This window comes from Larimichthys crocea, chromosome XIII (assembly GCF_000972845.2).
Source record: "Larimichthys crocea isolate SSNF chromosome XIII, L_crocea_2.0, whole genome shotgun sequence".
Taxonomy (NCBI): Eukaryota; Metazoa; Chordata; class Actinopteri; family Sciaenidae; genus Larimichthys; species Larimichthys crocea.
The window spans coordinates 16941353-16955696 of record NC_040023.1 but is presented as its reverse complement, the minus strand read 5'-3'; the positions used below and the strand labels follow the sequence as shown (position 1 = coordinate 16955696).

At 40.9% G+C, this 14344-nt stretch overlaps 2 protein-coding genes across 2 annotated transcripts in view; one reads left to right on the top strand and one right to left on the bottom strand.

The window, feature by feature from the left end:
- stx17 (syntaxin 17) overlaps positions 1-5759 on the top strand; it is a 12861-nt gene extending 7102 nt beyond the window's left edge. The window contains exons 6-7 of the mRNA XM_010735999.3: positions 1045-1131; positions 3416-5759. Of these exons, the coding sequence (XP_010734301.2) occupies positions 1045-1131; positions 3416-3661 (333 nt within the window). The 3' untranslated portion in view covers positions 3662-5759. The remainder of the gene's footprint in view (positions 1-1044; positions 1132-3415) is intronic.
- Positions 5009-14344, bottom strand: part of erp44 (endoplasmic reticulum protein 44) — an 11486-nt gene continuing 2150 nt past the window's right edge. Inside the window, exons 2-11 of the mRNA XM_010736000.3 lie at positions 13513-13585; positions 11625-11664; positions 11141-11256; positions 10204-10388; positions 9970-10085; positions 9704-9878; positions 9419-9530; positions 9195-9336; positions 6882-6984; positions 5009-6793 (exon numbers count right to left, since the gene is read on the bottom strand). Coding sequence (XP_010734302.1) covers positions 6683-6793; positions 6882-6984; positions 9195-9336; positions 9419-9530; positions 9704-9878; positions 9970-10085; positions 10204-10388; positions 11141-11256; positions 11625-11664; positions 13513-13585 — 1173 coding nt within the window. The 3' untranslated portion in view covers positions 5009-6682. The remainder of the gene's footprint in view (positions 6794-6881; positions 6985-9194; positions 9337-9418; positions 9531-9703; positions 9879-9969; positions 10086-10203; positions 10389-11140; positions 11257-11624; positions 11665-13512; positions 13586-14344) is intronic.

Below are 14344 nucleotides of genomic sequence, written 5' to 3'. Positions count from 1 at the left end.
AAAAACCGCAAAGGAAATATTATGAAATATGTTATTTTTGTAATTTTTACTCAATAAACGACAGGAGTAGATATATTTTTTGAAGATGCACAAATTTCAGCTCGAGCTTTTAAACCTCTCTCTTGATTAAACTTCTCATATTCTTCGAAGATCATGACGTACAATTAAAGATTAAGATTAAATCACACAGTTTTCCTCAGCAGGGTTAGTGTTTAGTGTTAGTGTGTTCACATTATAGGATAATATACAGACTTAAACATTTGGAAGAAAATCAACTAGCTAATGAACACAAACTTAATCAGCAACTCTTTTGATAATTGAATAATCGTCATTTTCCTCCACGATGTCCCGCGTAGTGCAGCTGTAACGTATGTGGGTCGTGGTGAAACTTAACTTGTCTTGAGAGAAGAAAAAGATGTAACATGATGTTTTTATGTGGTGTGAGCGGTGAGATCCAAAACTACCGTCTTCAGTCAGAACAGGTTTAAAATCTTTGAAAGCATCACAAAGTAACAGGAAGCGCGTTTACTTTAGGTTTGTGTAAGAGAAGTTATAAGAACAGACAGAGCTGAATCTGTAAAATAACTCCGCTCAGAGTGAGGAGGTGAACAAGGGAAAACCGATGTGGAGAAAAGACGAAGAAATGTGCTCTGGTTGTTGTTTGGTCAGTGTCCATCCAGCCCTCACATGGAGAGAGACAGCTGCCACTCTGAATATTTCATGAGATCTACACAATGCCACACACACACACACACACACGCACACACGCATGTATATAACCCCCACCCTCAGTGAATCCCCTTTGAATATAACTACATCCTTCACACACACTCAAACACACACACACACCCTTTCCATGTTAACTTGTGCCGTGGAGCAGAATTTGGACAGATTTAAAAAACACGACAGGTGGTTGCTTTGTCAGAAACACACACGCATGCATGTGTGTGTGTGTGGGTGTGCGTGTATACGTGTAAGTGAATGTACTTGCCTGAGTGTGTGCGTTTAATATGTGTTTGTGTGCGTCTAACCCGTGTGCATCAGTCCCAGCAGGAGAAGATTGACAGCATAGAGGACAACGTCAACACAGCCGCTGCCAACGTGGAGGAGGGGACCAAGAGCCTGGGGAAGGTGTGTATGTGTGTGTGTCCTGATGATATGATGTGTGTGTGTGTGTGTGTGTGTGTTTATGTGGTGTTTGGGAGATGGGGGAGATCGATGGCACTTTGCCTCCCAGCCATTCCACAGCGTTTGTCCCTATTGATCTACTCGAATACGGAGGAAAGCTGCAATTAAGGAAATAGAGAGAGGAGAGAAGTGGAGGGGAGGAAGAGTGATAGAGAGGTAGGATGAGACAAGAGAGAGGCTATGTGTTTGTGTGTGAGTGTGTAGCATTAAGGAGAGGTTTGAATGACTGTTTAATAGTTTTTCAAGCGCAGCATTCGGGCTTCCATTATCAATTCAATACACTCTTAGATACTGAGTGTAACTCAGAAGGACAACTCAGTGCCCTTCACACATATTACACACTTGAAATGTTGAACTTTGTGTCTGTAATACCCAGAATGAATCACCTTCTTGTCAACACACACACACACACACACACACACACACACACACACACACACACACGCACACCAAGGAATACGTTTTCTAACTTTACTCTTAGTGTTTTGTTTGAGATTAAAGGAAATGCGCATCCTTCAGATGTAGAAATCTTTTTTTTTTAATCTTGATTTTTGCTTTTAGTCTGACGTTTAGTCAGAACATAATGGAGGTGTGAAGTCATTAGGCTGTAATTACAGACTCTCAGAGCTGGTCATGGTGGACATAGTGTTGTGATTCTTGTATGCTGAAGAAAACCAGTGAATGCAAAAAGGACAGTAAATAACCTGGAATGAAAAACAGCATTTTCATAGCTCTTTATCACGTCTTCTGCCAGTGTCTGATAATGCAGATACTGATTTTTGCTGCAACCCAAGTAAAAGTGAGGTGAGTTACATTTGTGGTGCTCAAAGCATTTTAAAAATTACATTTACCAAATTCAACAGTGCTGACATTTCTCTGGATAACAAGCTCGATTCTGCTCAAGGTTTCTGCCTGTTAAAAGAATTTTTTCCTTCCCACTGTCACCAAGTGCTTGCTCATGGTGGGAATTGTTGGGTCTCGACCTGCTCTGTATAAAAATAAAGATCATTTTTGTTATGATTTGGCTCTATATGAATAAGATTTAATTTAACTGGATAATCTGCACATTTGTAATGTTTCCATGATGAATATTTCTTTGTCAGAAAGCAGTTTCAATATGAGCAGAACGGTTCACAGTGAAGTCTGTGGTTTATCCAGAATAACACATCGTCTCTGAAAAGAGACAACAATAATAATAGTGATAATAATGTGTAAAAAATAATAATAATGGGAATTATTATTTTCACTAATTAAATGATATGTTGGTTGGTTATTAATTGTATGGTTGGGGGTACGATCCCTGGTTTCTACTGTCCATGTCAGTCTGTAGCAAGACACTGAATCCCAAATTGCTCCCAATATATGTGTGTCAATTTAATTTCACTTATTTTGGCTAGATACCAGTAACGTTTCTTTAATGTAATGTTGGACATTTCTAAAACAAATGCCTCAAATAATGAAATATTCTCTTATATATATATATTCAATGTTTAATTTAAATGAAAATGAAATTCACCCAAATGGCGACACAAACAAAGGCTGACCTCTCCGTAAGGTTGCTGCTAGATGTAGTGGGCTGCACATTAGACGACGGGGGTGTGGAGAGATAAAGCAGATGAGAGGGATGTCAGATGTTTTAACGTGTTTGAAAGCTTGTAATCTGTCATCAGGTCAAACAGCATTACACACACACACACACACACACTCACACACAAAACACACATTTCCGCCATCCTCTACAACCTGTGCCCAGAGTCCTTTTAACTCAGCTCAGATGAAATTAAAATTCCCTCAACTGCCACAGGGGTTGGGACACGCAATGCTAGCTTTTGAACTAGATTAATTTAATGGTGAAGTGTTAATCAAATGTGTGTCCCTGTGCGTGTGTGTGTGTGTCTGTGTCATTAATTGTCATCAGCAAAGAAGCACCTTCCACTCTGATGATAACAGCCGTAATAACACACAGGCCACATCTCTCTGATTTCCCTTAAACGAAGATAATGAAAAGGCTTTGATGCAGCTATGGAAGTGTCGATTTACATTTGCGGGCTTGTTTGTGTCCTCCTCCTGTGGGTCGATGTATGATCATGAAAGGATCGACACATCCAAACTCTATCGCAGACTGTCTTGAAGTCCTAATGCCTCCAAAGGTGTGTGTGTGTGTGTGTGTGTGTGTATGTGGGTGTTAAATTAAACTTGAACATATCTCTTCCTCCTGTCTCTCTAGGCGGTGGGGTACAAGTTGGCGGTGTTACCGGTTGCTGGGGCGCTGCTGGGTGGTGTGTTAGGAGGTCCACTTGGCTTGCTGGCTGGGTTCAAAGCTGCAGGGGTGGCTGCCGCTCTGGGAGGTGGCGCCCTGGGGTTTGCTGGAGGCAACATAGTCCAGAAACACCGCAAAGCCAGAATAGATCTACAAATGAAGCAACTGACTGCACCACCACCAGAACCACCAGAGTCGAGCAAGGACAAATGACCTAACAGTTCTGGTTAGTCCTCTGACCTCAGGTGTCAGTGTTGACCAACCAATCAGAAGTATAAAATGGACCTCCGACAGGGCTTACATGGTCTTGAAAAGACTAAGCTCTGCTGTTACTAAGCACTGCTCTAACAATGATCTTCAGGTGTGAATGCTAAATCTAATTTTCTATACGCGACTGACAACTAAGCAGTTATTTACACTACAACTTTTACTCCATGTTTGGGTCAGTCAGGTACAGCTGTGAGCACTCAGACAGGACCAGGCGCTACTGCTGGTGGGTTGCTGGGTATGTGTCTGTATGTGTCAAACATAATCGCTGTGTAACAATCAGGAAATAACTTTTTATTTAGCTGAATAACTGGCTTTATTGAGGCTGGCGCTCACTTGTTTAATCTTACTTAGATTATGGCATCAAATAATTTAACAAACTGTTCTGTCAAATAAACACTGTTGTGTTCTTCAAGCACAATTTTTTTTTTAGATTAACGTGATCATGTGTAGACACAATCTTTATGTAAACAGCTGTGCTAGTGAGACTAGAAAATGTTTTTACTAACATTGCTGTAAATGGTGTTACATTTATGTGAATGTAAGGCTCCTGCTTCTTTGTTTATGTAAATTATGCTGTATGTAGATACAGACTTGTTTTTGCAACGTGTGAGAGCAAAATTGCACAAAAAGCACCAAAGTGCCACTGTCCAGATCCCTTCAGGGACTGGAGTTAAGAACCTGCCATGTATTGATTATACTGCTGCTGGTTTCCTGCCAAATAAATTGTTTCTTTTCAACATTAATGACAGTCATTCGATAAACAGAACACCAGTAAAGTTCAGAGACTGGTATACAAAACATCAGACAACACAATATCCTGTAAAATGGTTTTTAATTTACTTTTTCATTTTTTTACTCTTCTTCCCCTCTGAGATGACTTTTTTTTTTTTTTTTTAGAAATGGTTACCACACTCCCCCCATGTTGCTCTCCTGTATGTGGGCTGATATGTCACTATGCAGGCATCTGTTGGTTTCTATGGAAGGGCAGGACGCACAGTACAAACTTAGCGATGGGTCCCCCATACTCTTAGTCTGGCTTTCGCTTTTGGATTCATTCACGCTCAGAATGGATCTCAGGGATTTAGACTTGTACCAAAACCTCAAAGACATATAAAGAGACAAAACCAGTTCTAGAGAGAACTTGTACAAAGTGGCAGACTGTAAATTTTCCACCAGAATTTGGGTTTTCCCCTCTTGTCTCTGCTTTTTAAAACACTGGGAAGGAGGCAGTCTTTTCTCCTCCAGCATGATGACACATTTGACAACAGATAACAGCAAAAACAACGGCCATTTCAGAAGCAGTGTTAAAGTACACCATTTCAAATCATTTATTTTTCCCTCTTATTTGATTCCTAGGATTGCAACTCAGAGGTGTTTGGGCAAACACCACACCTTTACAAAAAAAAGGTATCCAGCCCACTTTGACTTTTTGATGTTTTACTGTTTTACAGTAGTGGAGGTAATCAGCATTTTAGACGCCGAGCAACAACAACAACAAAAAGACAGCTTGGTCTTGAGAACAAAATTAACAAAATCTCTGATTGCATAAGTATCTGCGTCCTTCAAGACAATACTTAATAGAGGCACCTTTGGTAACAATTACAGCCTCAGGTCTGTTTCAATAGGTCTGTCAACAGCTTTTAAACTCTGGACACAAACTCTTTCCCTTCCGAGTTAATTTGTTTTACTTTGAGTGAATAGCAATTATCAAGTCCTGACACAGATTCTGGATTGGACCAATTTAGCTAATCCAGGACATTCACATGGCTGTTAAGCCATTCCTGCATCAATTTGGTATGTAAAATAAACATCTGTAGTTGGATGCTTTCACCAGTATTTCTTTGTATTTTGCTGCATCAGTTTTAACCTTCTACCGTCACAGGAAGCGGCTGCAGAGAAGCCTCCACACAGCATGATGCTGCCACCACCAGGCTTCATGATGGGGATGGTGTACGGTTATACTAAAACACAGAATTTAGTATGATGGCCAAAAGTTCATTCACTTACGATATTTTCTGTCAATTGTTGACCCAATTTTTTTTTTTAAATCCTAATTACACCCACTGTGATTCAGTGTTGTAAAACAGTAACACATAAAAAAGGTGCGAGGGGGGCTATAGTTTTTTATAAGCACTGTAAGAGACATCATAATCTATAACCATTTAGTACCAGGGAGAGAGGGGGTGCATCTCAATAGGATTGAGTAGCTCTGTCTCTTTATCTTCAGTCTCAAGTCGTGGTTTGAAATTACGTTACTCCTACAAAGTATTCCAAAATATTTTTCTATTCCTTCAGAGTGGGTGTGGAGAAGATATGGAGATAAAGCTACTTCAAACAGGCATGTTGTTATAACTTGTGCTATACAAATGAATTAGACTAGAGTTGGCTGTATTGAGATGCAGCCATGAGGTCAGTGAGACTAAACAAGCGTCTCCTATCGGACAGGCTGAACTGGACTACCCACAGATAAGAACCATACAACTGGAGTGAGGGAACTGTTCTGGGGTCAGTTTTTCTTTTCTACAAAAAGCCAGGTGATGAAAAAGAAAGGAATAAAATAAAGAAAACTCTGCATTTAATTTAGACCAACAATGAGACTCCCATGTAGCACAAACATATTTACAAGCTCCAAAAAATAAAAGTAAAAACACTTCTCTTGATGTCCTAATGCCCCTAACCCCTGCCCACACACAATTTCTTCTTTACCCCACTTCCTTTTGATCCAAAATAAAAACTGTACGTGAAAGAGTTATGAAAATATAGGTTATTCCAACGTGGTTGGGTGGTGGACTTCTTCTCCTGTTCTTCTTTTTCTTCTCCTCTCCCCTCTCTCTTTTCAGTAAGGGTGTTGGGTGTTGTTGTTCTGTCCCACTGTTCTGTCTCGCTGGCCTGTCCCAACCCTAACCCCCTCCCTGTCCCCGGGGCGTGGCATTGAGTCACAGGATCACTGGATGGCTGTTTAGGTCACAGCTCGTCACGGTCCCGGCTGAGGATGGTGTAGCGGGTCTCGCTGGGTGCCAGCTTCTGGAATGAGCTCTCCGGAGGGCTGCTGGCCACCTCTCCTGCCGTCTCCTCCTGAAGGTCAAATTAAAAACAGTAAGGTTTCACACGATGTGGCAAAACCAACTTTCAGTGACTCTGTATTGCGGGTGGAGACACTGACCTGTCCAGGCGTGCTGTCCGTAGGGTCAGGACCATGGTGAAATTCTCTGTGTAACTTTCCGGAGTGCAGGTCCAGCACAAACTGTCTCAGTTTGCCGGGGATGCTGGGGGGGAAAAAAACATGCACAAACGCACATTTTAATATTCTTAACCAAAGTCAATTTTTCTGCGAGGCTTGTTCATACAGAGATCCTGTCAGCCTGATGGGTGCCACCTAATTATGAGAAGGCACGCATTTGTGATATTACATAACATAAACCAACCCCCCTAAATTGCTCTACAGAACTATGCGTTCAGCTACATTTGAAGTCTCAGTCACAAAAATGTTACCGAAGAGTACAAACACCAGAGCTTCACATCCTGCTGGTGAAAACTGGCAGTTAGGATACTGGCAAAAACTTTTCTTTCACCTGTTCTTAAGTCATAAACATTCAGATCAGACTTGAAAAGAAAATGGATCTCACTTGCCTCTCAGGGCTTTCAGAATTAAGGGACCCGAAACTGTCAATAAAGTTAATATAAATAGTACAGCCGTCAACAATTTCCAGAGCAGGAACTAGGCTGCATTTATATGTCACAGTGGACAATTTAGCCTCTCATTCACCTATTCACACACACTCAAACACTAAGGGCGGTGGAGCTGCTATCAAAGGCGCTGGCTTGCCCCACCAGGAGCAATTTGGACTTAAGTATCTTGCTATCTTGCTCAAAGGAGACTTTGACTTGCAGACAGGAGGAGCTGGGGATCAAACCACCAACCGTGCAATGACTGGATGATCTGCTCTGCCTCCTGAGCCAGAGCTTTCTGTCCCAACTTGAGGTTAGACACCAAAACATCTCTATGAGGCAATGCATGGTAGACTGTCAGGGGGATGGACGAGAGCATATCAGAGTAGGTGGTGTTGTCAGGTGTTAAAGGATGTTATCCTGCACAGTGACCTGTATAAGGACCCTTAGGTAGCTGTTAGACTGAGAATTTATCTCAGTAACTACTGAGAGTAGTACTACAGGTATGGACCACTTAAAATTTGTTCATACTGAGAGAGCTCACTCATTTGTGACACTCAAGAGCCGGTCTGTTTGTACGAGTGGTTCCTGTGCAAGGCCCGTTAACTGCATGTTTAACGAAGGCATTCCTATGCACAAAGTTCAGCAATAAAGACAGATCTGCTTGAACTACAGAGCAGGTCAGAGCTGATACGAGACAAAACAGCTTGTGGCGGCAGCAGAGGACATTAGTCCCTGCGGACGTGTCATGAAGCGGCATTAATCCATATCAACGCTGTCCTGTGAAGTGTGCTTATTAACGACAGGTCATGAGCTGTTGTCACATCACACAGGCGGAGCTGGTCCCCAGTCACTGCTAACCTGTGTGTCAGACCAGCATGCAGACACACACTCACACACGCAAACACACAGATATATATATATTTATATATATAACATACACTGCTCTAATGTAATTACAAGCTGTGTGCCACATGCAGTGGTGATGTGATGTAATTAGGTTGTGGAGGTCTGGTCAGTCCTCGGGGCTTCTGTCTATCTGATCAGACTCTGATTGGGGACTGGGGGAGGCAGAGTGGTGGGGGACAGAATAAATAAGATTAAATTAGATTAGACTGGATTAGTTTAGCACTTATTGCACGTGCCAAATCATGTCACATTAGCTCCGGTGTCCTGGCCCATTCATAAAGGACAGATTTTAGGAGGTGTGACATTTCTCTGGTGTTGAGTGCACAGTGGATTATGGCGTGTGTGTGTGTGTGTGTAATGAAATCAACAGAGATTTTGTTATGAATAATTTCAATGCTCAAAAATGTCCAAAAGAATGCTGAATATATCAGACTGATGTGACATGTGGATGATTCATTTGTTAATTACAGATACATTTGTGGTGAGTTTTCAATTATATTTGGCTATTTCTTTTGTGTTACTACCTCATTACTAGCTAATATTTTTATTTTTAAAACAAGGTTAAAAGGGAGATGTGATGATATCACAAAAGAAATAAGATATAATGGAGTATCAGACATTGTTACACACTTACACAGTGCGTCCCTGTGCAAAACTACAGAATTTTTTAGACATAGTGTGTGACGGTTTTTAGGGGTAACTATTATTTACATTTTTTTAGTTTTTGGGGTGCCAGCCAGGACTCAGACTGACAGTTTAAAACTAGTTTACCTCTGACGAAAACCACACAAAGGGTGCAGAAATCCAAACCACAATTCATACAACCTTAAATGTGAACAAGCAATGTGAACATGGTCAGAGAGGGGTTGGCTCGTTATAAGTGAAGGGTGGTACTTACTTGAGGTCTTTGAAGTCAGGAAAGACATACATGTGTCTAAATGAGTCTATAGCAATGACAGGACAGTCCGCAGGAGTTTTCTGGATATGGAGCAGAGGATGACGGAACTTCTCGCAGTCTGCATGCAGGAAGTTTATGGACCCTGAGGAGGAGACATCAATGTCATGAGCACCTCTTCTGTATACAGGGCTGCTTGGCCCATGAGTAAGTGAACACACACACACCTTTCTCACTGATGAGCTGGCGAGCCACTTCTTGTTGGAACTTCTCTAAGCTCTCTCCGTCTTCTTTGACGTGGAATAAGATGAGGAAAGGGATTCCTTCTTCAGTCAGCTCCTGGAAAACACACATGCACACACAGACAAAGTGTCAAAGACAGACGGACTACCCACAGACTCCATGAATTTATGTCTGCATCTACATATCAAGATGTATACCATTAATATTACACCAAAAAGCAATAGATTGTTATCAAGTTGACACTGCTGTTGTATATGCAGGTAACAAACCTCTCCATTTTCAAAGGTGATCTCCCTGACCAGAGGCACACACTTATCCTGGGCCCAAGCGTACGTCAGGTCAAAGTTGGCGAGTGAGCCGAGGAAGACCATGTCAGGGACACTCTCTCCGACTGGCTTGTAGATGACATTGTCTCCACTGAAGCGTTCAGGCTCAGATACAGTGCTAAATTGAGGATAAATAGAATTGAGGAATGACAGTGAGACTACGTTGGGCTGAATGATTATGGGAAATGGATCAAAAGACGGCGTCTCACCCAAAGGCAGCCAAGAATGTGCAGTCGTCTCGAAGGATGTTGGCAACTTTTTCATATGAGTGGTAGTTATCGCAGTCCTTTTTTTCAAAGTAGCCTATGATGTTTCTTTTGCTCCTCTGTTGAGCACAAACACAAAAGTGTTGAGAAAAGAAATGATCCAAATTTATTTCACAAAAAGTAAAAATCACTGAAACTTCCACAGAGTGTGTCTGCATGTGTGTGTACGCCACTCACATCCACAGTATTAACCTCCTCCATTGAGTGTATCTCTTTCACAGGGTCGACCTGCTGCTGGCGAATGAAGTCAGCGATGGCCGTCACCGACCTCTGACCCCTGTACTCTCTCTTCATCATCATCCCATTGCGGAACAACTTCAATGTTGGATACTTGGTGATGCGGTACCGCTGGGCTATGTCGGCTACGCGGAGGCAGAGGAGAAGTTAAGTAAAGAAGGGCAAATCAATTGATGAAGAGGAAGAAGCAGAGTAAAAACACATGGGGATGGGTGGATGAGGAGCAGAGCAGTGACAGAGACGGCGGTTAAACCTCAGTCTGAAAACACTGCCTTCAGTCAGCTCTGAGCTCTGATCTCCCACATGAAAGCTGCCCCCCACCAAGAGTAAATATTCTCTCTGCGCAGAGTGAATGAGGATGTGTGTGTGCGTGTGTGTGTGCATGTGGCAGGTGTCAATCTCCCCGCGGGGTGTCTCTAAGCCTCCCGTCTTCACAGGAAGCAGCAGTTTTGTCATTAGTCTTCAAACAGTTTGCAGGTCATCAATAATTCTCTTTAATTTGCTTTATCTCAAAAGGCTGAGGCTGGCGGTTTATGTGTCTGTGCTTTGGTGTGGTGGGCATCTATGTGTACATATGTGCATCAAATATAGTAAGAGTGTGTGTGCATCTTTGCCTTTCTTTGTTTCCTGTATATAGAATGAGGACATTAAGGCAGTTTAGAGCATTAGATCACAATAAAGAACAAATATCCCACACACTAATACAAATAATAACTGGATTTTTCTATTAATATACATTTGTTTTTATTTCATATTGTTATGTAGATAAATATATACTGTTAACTGATTTCATAAAATATATGAGTATGTATGTTCCTCATTATTTTTTGTTGAACTGTTAGTTTTATCTGTATTCTGTTGTATGAGTGATACTCACAATGTTGGTCACAGTCGACACGGGCAAACACCACTTGCTTGGTGTTGGGGAACTCTTCCCTCACTATGTTAGATGCCTCCTCAAAAATTGGATGGAGCATCTGACTGAACCGGCACCTGTATGGGGGGTGAGGATTTCCACAATTTGTAAGTAAACTAAATATATATTTTCTATATATTTTCACAGAACTAAATTTAACAGTGTTTGACTACATTGTCAAATTATTTTTGCCTATAACAGTTCCATTATCCATCCATTAATTAGACCAGCTCAGAAATATGAGATTAAATCAGACGCACTACGTAAAAATCCTTTAAAAATAAATCAACAAAATCTCTAGTCTGGAAGACAGAAATCTAATTATACTTATTGCACCATGTAGCATTCATAGGAAACGTCTGCATCATGAGCAAAATTCAATTTAAATATCCTTGACATAATATACAGAGGTCCAATGACTGTGGGAGAGAAACAACGTACTTACCAGTCTGCGTAAAAATTCACTAATGCCACCCCAGCATTATCTGAAGGGAAATACACACACACAAACAGGATATTAATATAAGCCTTTACACATGACTAAATATACATTTTTGAATGTATGGTTTGCAAGTGAAATGAACTAATGGGCTGGTCAAATCCCTAACAAATAAAGGAAAATATAAAACAAGAATACACTGCAGTAACAGAAATAAATGACCTGTGACTCGTGGCCAGATATATTTATCTATCATATGAATTATTGGTGAAATGTTATTAAATGTTTCTTTGGTGACATGTAAGCCAAGAGTCGGTAAGACAGATTCATAGCAATTTGGCAAACAATTTTTAGAAAAATTTAGAGTTAAAAGCTATCCAAATATTTCAATAACCACATCTGCTGAATATTGGATGAATTTGTAGGAGGTGTGGAGGAGAATCTGAGAAGACAGAAATGGGTGTGGCAAATATGAAGATATGTGTTGAACGGATTCCAAGATAAACTCAACTTTGCCTCTCCACCTCACAGCTCAGCAATCAAAGGAAATATGAAAGGTTTCATGATGCTAACCGCAGAAAAACTAATTATGTAATGCACCATATCCTTCTTTGGCCACCAAATTTTACTGAAATCTATTAAATTATTTTTGTAATATCCTGCTAAGAGAGAGGGACACACTAACAGCCTGACAAAGTAGACATCAGATAGAAAAATGTGTCTCTTAAAGACAGTGGGCAATGAAGATCTGAATAAGCAATAAAGGGGACCTGTTATGAGTTTATGTTTTAGATTTTAGATTCTTCAAAGTAGTCACCTATTGCTTTGATGGCATTCTCTGAGTCGCCTATAATGATTTTTTTTTCATGTATAATTTTTGTTGACTGCTTTGTCTTCACTCTATAGTACAACTCACCACAAACCATTTTAATTGGGCTTAGGTCACGTGATTGTGGAGGCCAGGTCATCTACCCTTACATAGCCTGGAGTTGTGTTGTGGGTTAATGTCATGTTGAAAAACAAATAAGGGTCCCAGCTCAAACCAAATGGGCATGTTGCTGCAAGAATGCTATGGTAGCCACAGTGGTAAAGTATGTCTTGAATTTTGAATAAATTGCCAACAGTGTTACAAGCAAAGCACTGCTACACCATCACATCTCCTCCTCTATGTTTCACGGTGGGAACCACACATGCAGATACCATATATTCACTTGCTCTATGCTTCACAGAGACACAGCAAGTCAAACCTAAAATCTAAAATTTGGACTCATCAGACCGAAATTCAGATTTCCAAAGGTTTTTCACCATTTCTTGTGTTTCTTCTTGTTGTTGGTCTCTCTCTGTAATGGTTGCTTTGCAGCAATTTGACCATGGCCTGATTCACGCAGTCTCCACTGAACAGTTGAAGTGAAGTTATTTGAGCAGTTCTTGCCATAATAAGGATTACGACGTGGTGGGTTGAAGAGACAGTAGGTTTCAGACAGAGGATGAACTGAGGGGCTGCATGAAGGGGCCGTTATAAGATAAATCGGGATGCTTTTAAAGAGTGAATCATGTAAATCTACTCTAGTTGGATAGATTTAGAACATAGAGCGTGGAGTGAGCATAATAGGTCCACTTTAAATAAGTAGTTTGACATTTGGTAAATACTTATTTTCTACGATGCCAATATTCAGAAGAGAAAGAAATAAATGGAATAAGCTGTTTCCCCCTTCTTCCTGCCTTTATGCCAGGAGAAGCTAACCCGTTGTTGGCTGTAGCTTCATACAGGACAACAGACATGAGACTCGTATTGAGCTTCTATCTAACTGTCAGCATGAAAGCAAATTAATGTATTTACCAAAGTGTCAAACAATTCCTTTAAGAAACCTTTGAGAGAAGTGTAATGTCTTACTTAGGACGTCATCAATGTTGCCTGAGTCGAGACTGGTGATTTCTGCTTGTCCAGGAGTAGAGAGGCCCATCACCTACAGACATGTGGAGGAACAGATACATCAGCAAAGAAAGAGAAACACTCTTCTGAAGATAGTTAACCAAGATTTTATTTATTGATTAGTGGGATTTTATTGACGAGATGTTCCGGAAGAGAAAGACTAAAGACTGAACCAACAAGTCTGTCGGCTCTGTCGACATTGCTAACCAGCATGTCTACATTCTAACTCAAGGCTCTCACAGTATGAAGTAGTACTAAACCTCTTAGCACATGCAACACCCTTCAATCCTATCAATGTCAAATATAGTAAAAAATATATATATTTAATAACATTTCTAGCTGTGTGTTAAAAGTATGTTTGCAATAGAAAGTGGGCGAGCAGAGCAGCCAAGACGTCAATGTAACAAGTAACTTTTTTCAACTCCTCCTCTGGGGCGCCCAATGGACAACAGATCCCAGGAAACCTGAGAGGTGTGATCTCCCCTGTGTTTCACAGTTTTCCCAGGGTCTACAACTAAGTCTTCATGTTGACAGTGACTGTGGTAAAAACTAGCATTTGTTGTGGGATACCAGTAGACCACTATGTCTGTCCTTCAACCAACAGTTGTTTGTACTGTACAGTCACCTTTGGACTGCACTGCATGCAAAGCAACATGTAAATTATACTTTAACACTTTTCTGCAGAACCTGTTTTATCCTTGAAACCTGCACAATGGCATCAAAACAGCACACTGGCAAATAGTTTAACTTTTGAGTAACTGTCCTTATATTGACCTATTACCTTTACGAGAGA